Genomic DNA, 15,473 nt, shown 5'->3' on the forward strand with positions numbered 1-15,473 from the left:
CTTCTTCTTGCCTCATAGGATGATCCTATTTACTACCTCTTCCTGGCCATTGGCTTGGGGATGTTCGACATACACACATAGATTATGAATGTCGAGGTGCCTACAAAATGCTATTACGGTCGAGTTTGCAAACTGCATGGAGCTATCGAATAAAATGATTCTTTGTAAGCCAAAATGACATATGATATTTCTCCAGTAAAATGTCTTACCCTTTATAATGAAATAGTCAACTGCCACTATGAGAAACTTTAACTGGCCGACAGCTAAAGGAAAAGGGTCGAGAATGTCTGCTCCCTACTGATAGAAAAGGCATAGAGATATTACTGTATGCAACAATTTGGTCGGTGAATGTATAAAGGGGGCATAAATATGACATTTCTCACAACGGTTTACAAATCGTGAACAATCTTACAACATACTCGGCCCTAAGTGTTTTTCCATACAAAGTTCTTCCTCTAATATGGCTTCCACATACTCCTTTATGTACTTCCTTCATTATGGGACCTACTTCTTCTTCGGTGACACATATCAACATTGGGGAAGATCTAGCCATATTATATAACTAATCGATTAACATGAGGTATCAGGAAGATATCCTTTTGACATGTTGCGCTTCAGTCTCTTTATATGGTAACTTATCTCGAGTTAAGTACTGTATTATGGGTTTCATCCAACTCTTTGCATTTTCCAGTACCATCACCTCATTGGCCTCCGTGTTTGGTGCTTCTAAAGTATCTTGAATTACCATTCTATTCATCCTCGAGCCCTTAGTGCTGGATAATTGGGCTAACAAAATGGCTATAGTATTTTGATGACTTATCAACAAGTGTACCGATAATGTTACAATAATAAAAGATCGAATCCACAAGGATTGTGTTCGAACAAGCCAATAATTGTGCAATGTAAAGGAAAAATAGTAAAGGGGGGTAGGTTTTAAGATGGAAAACAAATTATGAGTTTGAAACAGAAGTAATTAAGACGGTTAAGTTGTGTATTAGAATCCCCTTATCCTCTCTTGTTGATGTATGATGCCTTGTATGAATGTTTTTATCCTTATAATGTCACGACGAATCAACAAAACCGTTATAGGCGATCCCTCACAAAATAAATCACTAACCACTACTCAGAGCTTTCTATCCCTAGTCTGTCAGCGTAAGCAAGGTTAGGCGATGTATAGAACGTTAACTCCCTATCCCACTACTCGGGGTCTCCCATCCCTATTCAACCAACGTAAGTATAATAGTAGCCATAGGTCCAACACATAGGTTAAAGGTCAGTAATCCACATGTGTCCAAAATCAGATTAACAGAGTATCTCAAATAAAAAGCATTAAGATTAAGCAACAACTAAATAAAATTATAATTCAAAGGATTCATACAAAGTCAAACCAACATATAATGCCAACAAGATTGAATAAGGTTCATCATCACACAACCTAACCTAGAGAAGCTTAGCTACTCATAGTTAAAATTACAACACATAATTGAATAAAGAAGAATAACATATGAATTCCCTTGAAGGATTGACCTCCAATGGCTTCCAATGCTCTTAAAATCACCTTTTGATGTTGTAAAATCGTGCTCCAAATGCCAAATTTCATAACCCTTGTGAAAGTGCAGAATTTCTCCCCTTAAAGGTGTTAGAATGGACTAGAACGCGTCAGAAAAGGCCTAAAAAGGTGACAGCCGCGTGCGTGATACCCTTCATCATGCGCGATGAAGCTTTTAATGCCCGATCACGTGCGCGATGTTACACAATGGTGGATTTGATTATTTCTGAAGCTTCACTCTTTTTTTCTCCTTTTTCACTTAAAATTTCCCTAAGTCCACAATTTGCACACTTAGCTATTTATCCTTCATTCTCTGGTCATTCCTTCTTATATTTGCTCGACTTTCACTTATTTTGCTCCGATTCTTCGACTAAATATAAAACCTTTGCCTAGTTGTAGGAGTCATTGTAGATACTTGAGCAATAATGCATCCTTTGTCTGAAAATGTCCCTTGATTTGACTAACTATCATTTGTGAGTCGGTTCTGACCAATAAATGAGAAACCCCAACTTCCTTGGCTAGCTTTAAACCGACTATCACTACTTCGCACCCTGCTTGGTTGTTGTTGGCTTGAAAGTTAAAACATAGAGATTGTTCTAATATCAATTCTCCTGGTTCTTCTAGCATTATTCCCACTTCATTATCCTTGAGGTTAGATGAGTTGTCCACTAATAATATCCATTATTCTGATACTTCTTCCGGGATGGGTGCACTCAATTCCATTAGGAAATATGACAAAACTTGTGACTTGATGTTTGTTCTGAGTGAGTACGTGATATTGTATTCAGATAGTTCTACCACCCATGCTACCATTCTTCCTGCTAGATCTGGCTTCTTCAAGACCCGTTTTACAGGATAGTTTGTCTTGACTATTATAGGGTGTTCCTGGAAGTATTGCTTGAGTTTCCTGGCGGTCACTACTACTACTAAAGTTAGTCGATCAATCTTCCGATAACGAATTTCCGTTTCTTTGAGAACTTTGCTTACAAAGTAGACCACCCTTTCTTCGCCATCGTCGTTTGTGAATTAACACTGAGCTGATCGCCTTCTAGGATACTACCAAATACAAGATGAGATTTGGATTCTCCTTTGGCCTGGCCAAGATCGGTCAGGCAGATAAGAATTGCTTCAATTCCACAAACGCCTTTTCACATTCTTATGTCCTTACGAATTCGAAAAACTTCTTGATAGCTGCAAAAAATGTATAGATTTATAACCCACACAAGATAGAAATCTAGATAAGGCAACTAGCCTCCGTGTCATCTATTGGACTTCTTTTACAGATGTCGGGCTCTTCATGTTAATGATAACCCATCACTTGTTTGGATTGGCTTCTATTCCCTGGTGCGTCAACATGAAGCCGATGAATTTCTCAGCCTGTACTCCAAAAGTACACTTATCGGTGTTAAGTCTCATATCGAAACTCCTTATATATTTAAAGCTCAATTTCAAATAATTCATGTGCCTTCCTTCCTCATGCGTCTTGACTAGCATGTCATCAACGTATACTTCAAGGTTTCTTCCTATCTGTGATGAGAATGCCATGTCCATTAACCTATGATATATAATCCTAACATTTTTGAGCCCAAATGGAACAACTTCATAGTAATAGTTATTTCTGTTAGTAATGAATGTTATTTTGGGTGCGTCGGTCGGGCTCATTTGTATTTGATTATAACCCGAGTAAGCGTCTATTAAGCTGAGTGATGAAAACTAGAAGCGACATCAATCAATATATCAATATATGGTAACGGATAAGGATACTTTGGACATGCTTTGTTAAGATCAGTGAAGTCCACACACATACGCCATTTTCCTGATTTCTTTTTTACCATGACCATATTGGATAGACAGGTGGTATATTTTATCTCTTGCACGAATCTGGCCTTCATCAACTTACCAACCTCTTCTATGATTTCTTTCCTTTTTTCTTCTCCATATTTTTGCTTCCTCTACATCACATCTTTTGATGTTGGGTCTAATGAAAGTTGATGGCATACAACACTTGGATCAATCACGAACATGTCTGATGGTTTCCATGCAAACAGGTCGACATTGTCTTTTAGCACCCTGATGATTTCTCCTTCCTCTTCCTGGGATAACCCAAAGCCTATCTGCGTAACCTGAAACTCTTCAGCTCCAATTTGAACCCTTTTTAACTCTACGATTGGGGTCAAGATGTCTTATGTGGGAACTCCTATAGGATCAAGGTCCACTAGGTTTACCTTTAAGGAATCTTCTAACATAGGCGGCTCCGGCTGAATATTATTTTTTAACTTCAAGCTATATTTATAGCATTTCCTAGCTAAAACTTGGTACCTTTGACTATTCCTACCTTTCAGCCTTTTAAGGAATATTTCATGGTTAGGTAAAGAGTGGATAACACAACTTCTAGAGTATTGAACGTCGACCTCCCGATGATAATGTTATAAGGTGACGATGCGTTCACTATTAGGTATCTTACCCTAATGCCTTCTACGTTGCTTCCACTTATAAATATGGTCATGATAGGTAAGTGTCCAAATACCTAAACTTGTTCCCCGGAGAAACCGGCTAGGGTGCCCTTGAAAGGTAACAACTCGGATGTATCCATGTTCATACCTTTGAAATCATCTTAGTATAAGATGTCGACCGAATTACATGGATCAATCAATACCCTCTTCACTCTCCAATCATGAATCTTCACTTTTACGACCATCTGATTGTTCTTGTGCGCCATAACTCCTTATGAGTCTTGTTTCAAAAAACCAATGACAACGGGTTTTTCTTCCTTTTTGGATAATGGGTTCTCTGATACATGCATCACTGGTCTGACATATCTTTTCCCGCCTGAGCTTGTTTCTCCTTCACCAACAAATCCTCCAGAGATTTTATTAAGCGTGCGTTGAGCCAGCCAAGTCTCGCGTACTTCCTCCATGTTCTTTCCTTTTTGGTAGAAGTATTTTCTGAGTCTGACTCTCTCCTAGACAGGCTCCTCTTTCCCATTGCCCTTCTATCTCCTTTACATATGATAATAGCCGACCTTTCTGGATTAGAGTCTCGATTTCTCTTTTCAAGTGGTGACAATCCTCAATATGATGACCTTTCATGCGATGATAGGCACACCATGCTCCTGCATCATTTCCTAACACCGCATTGACCCTCTTAAGACGAGGTGGACCAAGAATCAATTTGAGAGGATACACTTCCCTTAAAATGTCGGCACGCTTTGCATTGAGATGTGTGAAACTCTCAGACAAGTTATCACATGGTCTCCGAGAAGGTATCATTGTTAACCTATCTCTTGGGCCGTGTTTATGGTGCTCTCTTCTTGACCTGAATTCTTCGTGTTTGGATTGTGTTTTTTCTTTAGCATCCCGAGACCTTTTTTCCATGTTGATTTCCTCCCTCCCATTTAACATAACATTACACTTTGTGCATGACCTCTTCCATGTTAGTGGCCGACTTATGCGCCAATGACTCGTTGAAATGACTTACTTTCACTATGTTTTGAAAAACTCCCATGAACATCTCCTAATTTGGATGGGAGACTTTTATGGTTTCTTCTTTGAGTCTCGCCATGTATTCCCATAGGGACTCGAAGGATCCCTGTCGAACATTTAACAACCTGGTGCTGGTCACCTTTCTATGTTTGCTAAAGGATAAATGTTATACCATTTTTTAGTCAGGTCTTGGTAGCTAGTAACTGATAGACTAGGCAGACTTATATGCCAATGTAGCGCCACATCTTTGAATGTTCCCGCCATGAGTTTGTATTTCAATGAGTCGGAAGCCCCGACGATTGACATCTGATTGTTGGTTGATATTATGTGTTCTTGAGGATCACTTTTGCCATCGAAGGATGACAAATGTGGTTGTTTGAAATTGGGACTTGATCACCCCAAATGATTTCTGACAGAGGTTAAGGATCAAGGAGTTCTTCCTCATCCTCCCCCTCCCTCGTACTTTGTGACTGTTGTAAAGTATGAAAACTTTCTTGCAGAGACTTATTGTGATGACGCAGGTTCTCCACAATTGTTAAGAGATGTGTAATGTTTGGGGGATGGTGATTTTCACTCCTGCTAGAAGATGATCCCAACATAATGTTGATGGTGATAAAATGTATATTTTTCTTATGAGGCACGAGAAATTTTTACCGAGGCCCCACGGTGGATGCCAAATGTTTTTGCTAAACACTATTTGGAGAAATCTCCCTGAAGCTAATTATGAGGGATCACAGTCGTCCTATTTAGTTAGGAAGTTTTAGTAGTCGTCCCTTCCTTTTGGAGGAAGTTTTATTTTTATACTGCCTTACTCATCAATGATCCTCAAAGGTATGCTTCTTATACCCCTCATTAAGATGACTCTGGATAACGTTTGTCATCCTCTGTAATGATCAAATAACGTCGTTTTCCTCAATTTCTGAAACTCACATGCAATCATGTGGATATTTTGTAACTGTCCATTGTGACTGTCCACATGACCTCCGAACACTAAGGTTGGGTCCGACTTGTTCTACTGTCAGTGTTAATACGAGACCAATTCCGATGTGCTTGCTTTGTATCTAACTGATTCCTAATTGGGCCGTTACCTGTGCAAGGTTATGGTTATCCGACCTTTTTGTCTCTTCGTACTCGTCTTTCCAAAGCTCGGCCTTTGGATATTCCGGAATGTACAATATATAATAACCTAATTACCTTTTTTTAATTAAACTCTTGCCTAACTAATCAATTTTTTTCTTCAAAATTAATCATTTATTTTCCATTATTCTCAATTTTTATCCCAACCTTTAATATTCTCCTAATTTTCTATTGATTAATTAATTAAATTCCATTAAAATTAATTAATTAAACACAACTCACCACGTATGTAAGCCAAACATATCATAAATCACATAAAATAATTATTTAAATAAATTAATCAATCAATAAATAAAAGATTAATTAAATTGAAGTATTATATAAATCAACTTTAAAACTATCTAACTACCTTTCAATTATAAGACTTTCTTGACTATACTTTGTATTTTTAGCACGTACCAAATCTATTATGATCATTAAAAATCTCAAATTTTATTTGAAATTTTCAAACCTTATGAAACTGTTCCTTCGTATTCTTACGCCCTATTGTTAATTTTAACGTTATAAAACTAGATCAAAGTTTTGTTCAAACAATAGAATGAGAAACAACTAGTTTGATGGTTGATTTGAACCATACTTTAGTAAATTGATTTTAATTTTTAATGATTTACTTTTTAATTTTTATTATTCGGTTTCAATTATAGTTTGCCGAATTAATAATCATTTAAACATAGATTTCTTTTTCTGCTCGATAGAATTAGAACTTTTCTCGGATTCCATTTTTGATTAAACTATAATTGGTGGATCATTTGTTAAAGTTTTAAAATATTTAAATGTTTTAACGATAAGGTCAAGAGGTACATTTAAATTACGTGTTTCAACTGAAAAAAGAAACATGTTATCAAAACAACAACTTGAAAGTGAAATAAAATTCCAATTGTAACCTTATATAATTACTCAAATTTTTTTTTGAAAAAAAGTTATTTATTTGATTATATTTTAACTGAAAGAAGAAAGGGGTATGACCGTAAATGAAAATAGATTAGAAGCATGCGTCAAAGTTCAATTGTTCAAGCTTCCAAAATAGAATATTTTTGTTATTTTCTTTTTTTTAGTTGCCACTTTAACTAACCATACAAACCAAAATAATAATAGTAAATAAATAAATAATTGATATGTCTCACCTACCAAGAAGAAACTCCGATGAACGGAGAAGACACCGTCATTGTTACTTTATTTTTTTATAATTTATATATTAAAATTTAAAATTTGACTATATTGGTTTTTAACAGTTAGTATTTGTGTATAAATGCCCTTAAAAATATGAAATTCCTATGAAAAAAATTACTAACCACACAATCCCTTCTAATTATAAATCACATTTTTTTAAACTGTGTTATTTATTTAAAATAATAATAGAGTATTTTAAGAAAAAAATAGATCATTCCAATTTATATTATAGATATAGATAATATAGTACAAGTTCAATCCAATAAATTAACTTTTTAAAGAAAAAAATAAAAAATTATTTTTTTTTTAATAAAAATTGAATATTCTATTCAGAACTGTTGAGATTAATTATTCGAATTTAACATAATTTAGGGATTTAGATAGAGTAATATAAAACTCGTCCATATTCACATGTAAATATTTATACACATCTAAACCTCATAAGTATCTAAATGTCTTTATCCATCCATAATAAAATTAAATTTATCAATTTAGAAATATTATATCATTCTATTTTTTTATAGAAATTTAAAGATTTTAGTGTTGAATTATATTAAAATATGTAATAGATTAATCATGATATATTTTTTAAAATATATATATATATATATATATATATATATATATATATATATATATATATATATATATATATATATATATAAATATTCATTGTGAGGTGCATACCAATACTTATACTGATTTATTGTAAGGAGTAATTAGTTGTATTCACAGCCGTACTAATTTGTACATTTTTACTCTATTATGAATATTTTTCGAATACTCTAAGTACAATTTTCATTCCTAATATAAGTATAATAAACAACAAAGTTCTTTCTAAAAAAAATGTAACACTATTAAAGTATTCGAAGTAACCATGACCTCAGATATCTAAGGAGTCTTTGGTAAAATACAAGATACAAGGTAGATTTGGTAGATTGAATAAACACTAAAAATAAGAAAGAAAAATAAGGTATGTTGAAAACCGATTTAAGTGTAATAAAACATGAGACTTTTTATCTTGTACTAGTAGTTGAGATGATTTTTAAGGCAAAGATGAAAGTTGAGAAAGTGATTAGTAGTTAAATAAATGAATAAATGAATTAAAATAGAAGTTAAAGTTAAGTAGTCAGAAATAGAAACGGAAAAGATAGAAAGAGACGAAAATATCCATGCTGGCAAAAGATTCTCTTCCTCATTCATTCACATCTTTTGATTTTCCCACCCCACCCAGACACCCAGTAACTGTACTACCACTTCCACTATCATCTCATCTCATCTCCTCGTGTTTAATAATAACACCAATCTTCAATCAATCACTCTTCAAACAAACAAACCCTAAATTCCATCCTATGGGTTGTACCAGCTCCAAGCTGGACGATCTCCCGGCGGTCGCTCTCTGCCGGGAACGCTGCACCTTCCTCGACGAAGCCATCCACCAACGCTACTCCCTCGCCGCATCTCATCTCGCTTACATCAATTCCCTCACCGCAATTGGCCACTCTTTAAACCTTTTCATCCAACACGATAGGGCTTTATCCGCCGCCGCCTCAGCATCACCGCCACCTTCACCTCCTCCTAAAAACCACCACATCGCTACCAAACACTCTTCTCCTTCACCGCCTCACTCCGATTCCGGTTCTCATCTTCATTTCCACTCCGATTCCGACGACGACGGTCATGAATTAGCCGATGATGAAGAACACGACGATTTTCATTCTCATTCTCATTCTCCTTCTCCTTTGCATCTTCCTCACAAGCACAACGGTAATTACTACAACGATTCACCGCAACAACATCAATATCATAATAATCTTCATATGAATTTCATGAAGAATAAACCTCCTCCTGCTTCTTCAATCGTCTATGAACACAGACCCATGACTAACGAAACTGTTTATGTCGGTGAATCATCTTCTTCCTTTTACAACCCTTATCAACAACCATATCAACAACCGTATCAACAGCCATATCCATATAACAACAATAACAGCAATAACAACAACAGCAACAACTACAACAGTAACTACTATGGATACCCAAATCCTCCTCCTTCTTCTTCCTTCTATGGATCTTCACCTCCTCCAATGGTTACTTCTTCCAAACCTGCTCCGGCTCCGCCTTCTCCTCCCAGAACTTCAACTTGGGATTTTCTCAATTTTTTTGATAGTGAGGAAAAGTTCTATCCTCAGACTCATTACACACCGTCCGCCACGCCTAGCCGTCCTAGCCGTGATTCCAAGGAGGTGAGGGAGGAAGAAGGGATCCCTGACTTGGAAGATGAGGATGAAGTTGTTAAACAGGTTCATGGAGATCAAAAGCTTGTTGACCCTCCTAATCATTCTCATGATCATGGTCATCTTCATGATGAAGAGGATGAGTCTGAAGTGGAATATGAGGTTCATGTGGTGGATAAGAAAGTTGTGGATGATGATGAGAAGCCTAAGCCTAAACCCAAGCCCAATTCCGCATTTCGACCCGGTTCCAGGAATCCCCTTGAAGTTGCCAAAGAAATTCAGATTCTTTTTCAGAGGGCTTCTGATTCCGGTTCACACATCGCGGATATCCTTGAAGTTGGAAAGCTTCGTTATCATCACAAAGGTTACTATTTTTATACATTTTTTCTCTTTCAATTTTTTTGGATGATCCATTTTTCATTCTGATATGGTGAATTGACTTGACTTAACTTGTACAAATGAAACAGCTACTTCCAAGATGTTACATCTGGTTGCGCCCTCATTGTCTGTGGTGTCTTCTGCTTCAAGAAATGCTCAAACCACCGATCCTAACAACACGGATCTTGATGTTGAACTCACTACCAGGGCGCGCAATCTTTCCTCTACGCTCCACAAGCTATATCTCTGGGAGAAGAAACTCTATAATGAAGTTAAGGTGTGTTATGTCATATTTATCACTAAATCAAATCACCAATCTGATTCCAAATTCCAACCATTTTATTCTTAAAGAGCTAGTTTGAATCAATACATCAAGAGAGAAATAGTTGATTTTTTTGCTCTTTCAGTACGAAATCCAATCACATTACTAAATTAAGTAATGGTTTGCCATCTAAAATGTTTCCTTTGTTAGCTATCCTGTCCTTAACGAGTCTTTTTATCTGCTTTGCTGCTGTTTCATTCCACTTGTGTATTCTAAACTATCTCACATTGACAACTAGTAAATATTTATGAGTTTCTTACAAAGAAGGTTTTTTCAATGTTTATTTGTTGGCAGGCAGAAGAAAAGATGCGGGTCGTGCATGATAGGAAGTGTCGCAAACTGAAGCGATTGGATGAAAGGGGTGCCGATTTTAATAAAGTTGATTTGACTCGAACTGTGATTAGGGATCTGTCCACAAAAATAAGTATGGCAATCAATGTTGTTGACAAGATTTCTATGACGATAAATAAGATAAGGGATGAAGAACTGTGGCCACAGCTGAAGGGATTAATCCAGGGGTATGTCAACTTACATTTTCCAATCTTGTTTGTACCAGTTCCTTAAATTTTCTCCATTCCTGATGCTCTATACTATAATTGCCCCATGTACTTAGGGGGTGTTTGTTTCGTGGATACAAATATTATTCCCGGGAATATGACATTGGAATTCACATATTCCCTTGTTTGTTTCAAGTTTTGATAGTTTATGCCGGGGTACTTTTTATTCCCAGGAATATGTTTTGTTCATAAATTTCTCCATTTTTATTCCCATGTCAAATGATGGGAATCTTATATTCCCATGGGAATATAAAATAACCAACCATAACTTCCCACTCTCATGTTATTTTAACACATTTATTTTTAATTTTTTAATTTTTAAAATTTAATTAAATAAAACTTAAAAATATTCCTAGGAACTTTATTGATTTTGCCAAACACATTGATGGGAATAAAGTTCCTGGCAATACTATTCCTAGGAATGATATTCCCGGGATTATAATTTTAATCCATCAAACAAACACACCCTTATATTATTGTTCATATTTAGAAAAAGGTTATGTTATGTGCCTTCTGTACAAAATTTTGCTAGATATAATTGCAATTTTGGAAATCAATCATTATCATTGAGGTGTTGGTAAAACAATACCTCATTAAAAACTTATTTTGACCATTCAGTTTGTAGTTATCAACTTCTCACAATTATGATTAAAAAAAAAGGAGAATTAGGTAAGCAATTTCTAGTTATATTGGTGACTCGTAAGAGTTACAGCTTTGTTGCTCTTGTATAATGACCTAGTCATGCATGATATTCTTTCCAGGGGTAGTTTCCACTTTTAGTTTTAGTGGTTTGGATTTTCTTCCAGCAACTGAGCTATGTGCCTGACCCCATAAAATATTAGAGAAAGATTTAATGGAATGGATTATTTGATTATTAAGATTCTTTTCTATCTCTAATATATTTTAACTCTTGTGAAATGAGTTTGAAGTATTGATGCACTATGTCCATAATTCTTTGATAACCATTTTGAAATTAATCTGCAATCTACGAGTAATTTCTGATAGAAGCAAATACTTCTCCATCTTCTGACATCATTTCTTGAATAAGTGGGTTGGAGTGGATAATTGAATTCAGACTCTTTTGATGCTCCTCCAGTTACCTAATGTACAAGATTCCTTGTTGTCACCACTGGTGTCCTTATTTGACTAACTAGACGTAATGTTGTTACACATGCCCATCTCTATTCATTTTATTTTTGTCTTTGTATGTGTTACCTTACGTTAGAATTTAGAAAACCTAATCACTGTGGGAAACCCCATCCCAATGCAAAAAAACGTGAAAATAATGAAACAACTATTTAGAGATTTTGAGTTGAAGTGGGTTTTCAACGTGATTTTGATCAAATTGATGGGCATCCAAACACATACTTCAGTTATTCTCATTTTCTTTGAAGCTGCTGACATTTTTTATGTATGACTAGAAATGCATGTGATATTCATTCAACCACTAAATTTTGAGGTGTTTGTGTACAACATTTGGTATATATGTGGTATATATAACATACTTATTTTCAGGTTTAACAGAATGTGGAAATCCATGCTTGAATGCCATCATAGTCAGTGTGAAGCAATTAGAGAAGCCAGAATTCTGAGTTCCGTTGCATCCAGAATGAAAAGCGGTGATAGTCATCTTCAAGCTACCAAGCAGCTTGAACAAGAGCTTATCAATTGGACATTCCAATTTGCTGGCTGGATAAGTGCTCAGAAAGGTTATGTCAGAGCATTGAATAATTGGCTACTGAAATGTCTCCTGTATGAACCTGAAGAAACATCTGATGGCATAGTCCCTTTCTCACCTGGTAGAATCGGTGCTCCCCAAATATTTGTAATATGTAATCAGTGGTCTCAAGCTTTGGATAGAATATCTGAAAGGGAAGTTGTTGATACCATGCATGTATTTACCATGAGTGTCCTTCATATCTGGGAACAAGATAAGCTAGAATTGCATCAGCAACTGGTACAGAACAAGGATCTTGAGAGAAAAGTGAGAAATATAGACAGAGATGACCAGAAGCTGCAAAAGCAAATTCAGGCGTTAGAGCGGAAGATAATCATGCCATCTGGGGAAGGTAAAGGTCTCTCAGTTTCCGAGAATATCTTATACCAGAGTGACAAAAGCAGTAATCTACAGGCTAGTTTGCAGCGGATTTTTGAGGCAATGGAGAGATTTACTGGTGAATCTGTGAGAGCTTATGAGGAGTTGCTGCAACGTAGTGAAGAAGTTAGTGCCCCTCGAAATCATGAATGAGTTCCCGAGGTTGAACTTTAATCGAAGTTTAAGCCATACCCTCAACATATTTTAAGAATAGAATCTCTCCTGCTATTTGCTTTTCTTTACTACACAGTTTTGGGAGGAGGGGTTGGATTTGACTTCCATATTGGATCCTGGCAGTGTTTATGCATGATTTGAAAGAGTAGTTCAGCAGAAATCTTTCAATATGTTACGCAGAACTTTGCTTTCGATGCAAGACAGGGACCGTGGAATTTGTTGTCATACGAGAGATATTTCAGGATTCGAAAGTTGGAGGCTGGAGGTGTACAATTGCTATTTGGATATTCATCAGAGTCTACATGGGTATCCTATCCTGACTAACCACACAGGTTTGGACTGTTTGAGTTATGAAAAGACCAGATTTCTACAACATCTAGAGGGTCTTTCTTTCTGAATTAGAAAACAGAAATATGTGTTCAAATGAAAGATGGACTTTCAGCTACCTGACCCTGGGCAAATCCTTTGATGATAATGGAAAGGGTGCTCAAACTGAAGCAGTAGAATGAGCTTACAATTGGAAGAAAAGAAACATCTGGTGAGCAATTGGATAAGTCTCACTGGTACGATGAACATAGTAGTTGTCTGTCCGAGTGACGCAACTCACTGAATGCATGCATGCCCATTATTAATTCCTGTATAAAATTATGTTCCTTTCATAAAATTATTTGTTCTTAAGTTAAATTACTGTACAGATTACCTATTGACACTGAGCAAGCTTTAATGGAAACACATTTGGAATAAAGTGTCACTTTTCATTCTCTTTTGTTATGGCTTATAACTGTTCAAAGACAAAGATTGAATCAGTGTTATCAAATATCTGCCATGGATTGGTGGATATACACGGCACTTTTGGGGCTCACTGCAAAGGTAAATAACGGCTGATATTGTGGGTTTTTCTGCCATAATCTGCTATAGTGGCGCCGCAAAGCGGCTGGAATGGTGGGATTTTGGCTCTCTGTCATATACTGTCATCTGCCATCGACAAACTGGATTGAAAAGAGAATTCCATTGATAAATGAAAATATAATGTTAGGTTCCAATAGCTACCAATCTTGTGAAGAGATGGATTCAAGCTACTGCGCCACATTCAGAGAGTATCACCAAAATTTTGATATTTTAGATGACTTAGGGTCAAATTTTTGGGGATATCGCTGGTGCTAATGGGTGTTAATTGTTGTTATTTACACAAAAATGTTGAGGTGTTGAAGCAGTATATGTAAGCAACGGTTTTCATACTCTAAACAGAGTTCATATATTCATTTAATTTGTTATTATAAAGTCATATTGAAGCAGTAGAACTGCAGTAAGAAACATTGTTCTACAGGAATATGAAAAATGTTAAAATCATAAAATCCAACATCCTAGTTTTTAATTTTTTTCAAAATAACCCACGTTTCAGATTATTTTTCAAATTATTTTATTTTCAAAAAAAAAAAAATCGTTAAAACATTGGTGTTGGACCAATTGACGTATGCACCCAAATTTTAAGAGGAGATGTCAATTGGATTGACGTCTGGATCTAATGCTGCAAATTCAATTGGCGTTATGTGTGGTGTTATAGTGCTGACGTCAATGTGTGGTGTTATAGTGCTGACGTCAATTAACTTGACACGAGTGTGTGTTGTGTTTTTTTTAGTATAAATAGAAGTGTCTTTTACCATTTCAACGCCACATCTATTTTCATAATTTTTTATTCTTATTACCAGTAGCTCTATCATGATCGTTAAAAGAAACAAGCATGTATTTATTCCGTAACGAAATCTCTTATGAAAATGCGTTTTTGGAACCTCCAAAGTTTCGAGCATCTTAAAAGGAATTTGAAAAGTTGGTTAGACAAAGAGATTAATGATGAAGAAAAAGTTAGAAGTATAGAGAGACTTGTCTCTTACATCTTAATTGTAAATGACAACAATGATATACAACGAATGTGGGTGCGAGTTAGAGATGACAATGATGTTAGGGATATGGTGTTTGTATCAGATGGTATTGTTTTGATTGTTGTCATCTCTTAGATATGTTGTTGTGTTATGTCTTAAGTCTTATATTTGTTGTTTGTGTTGTTGTTTTAAAGTGTGTTTAAGTTTGTGTGATGTTTGTTATTAACATTATTGTAATAAAAAATTATTAATATATCTAAGCTTACAAAATTAAAAGGAAAAAATAAATTATGATGCATAGGTTGCTTCAACATTGGGACAATTTTTTGGATTGTGTTCGGGATGACGACATATACTACATAATTTTATCATTTTATAAGCTGTGTCCATTTCTGTTCTAATATGCGTACTGTTTGGACGATCTTTTTTCTTTCTTCGCATCTCATTGTAGTGCCAAACTATATCCCCTTGATATGAAGATCAATATTCCTC

The 15,473-nt window shown here is 35.5% G+C and overlaps 1 protein-coding gene across 2 annotated transcripts; it reads left to right on the forward strand.

The window, feature by feature from the left end:
* Positions 1-8,487: 8,487 nt before the first annotated feature.
* Positions 8,488-13,864, forward strand: LOC127117456 (protein ALTERED PHOSPHATE STARVATION RESPONSE 1). Of its 2 annotated transcripts, none has more exons than XM_051047476.1 (4): positions 8,488-9,939; positions 10,043-10,230; positions 10,570-10,793; positions 12,357-13,864. In XM_051047476.1, exons 1-4 carry the CDS (start codon positions 8,511-8,513, stop codon positions 13,078-13,080), a joined length of 2,565 nt encoding a protein of 854 aa, XP_050903433.1. In that variant the 5' UTR covers positions 8,488-8,510; the 3' UTR covers positions 13,081-13,864. The 2 variants fall into 2 exon arrangements, with proteins under 2 accessions (XP_050903433.1, XP_050903432.1); XM_051047475.1 differs by having other exon boundaries at positions 8,490-9,939; positions 12,348-13,864.
* Positions 13,865-15,473: the final 1,609 nt, after the last annotated feature.

The sequence above is a fragment of the Lathyrus oleraceus genome, chromosome 2 (genome assembly GCF_024323335.1).
Source record: "Lathyrus oleraceus cultivar Zhongwan6 chromosome 2, CAAS_Psat_ZW6_1.0, whole genome shotgun sequence".
NCBI classification, from domain to species: Eukaryota; Viridiplantae; Streptophyta; class Magnoliopsida; order Fabales; family Fabaceae; genus Lathyrus; species Lathyrus oleraceus.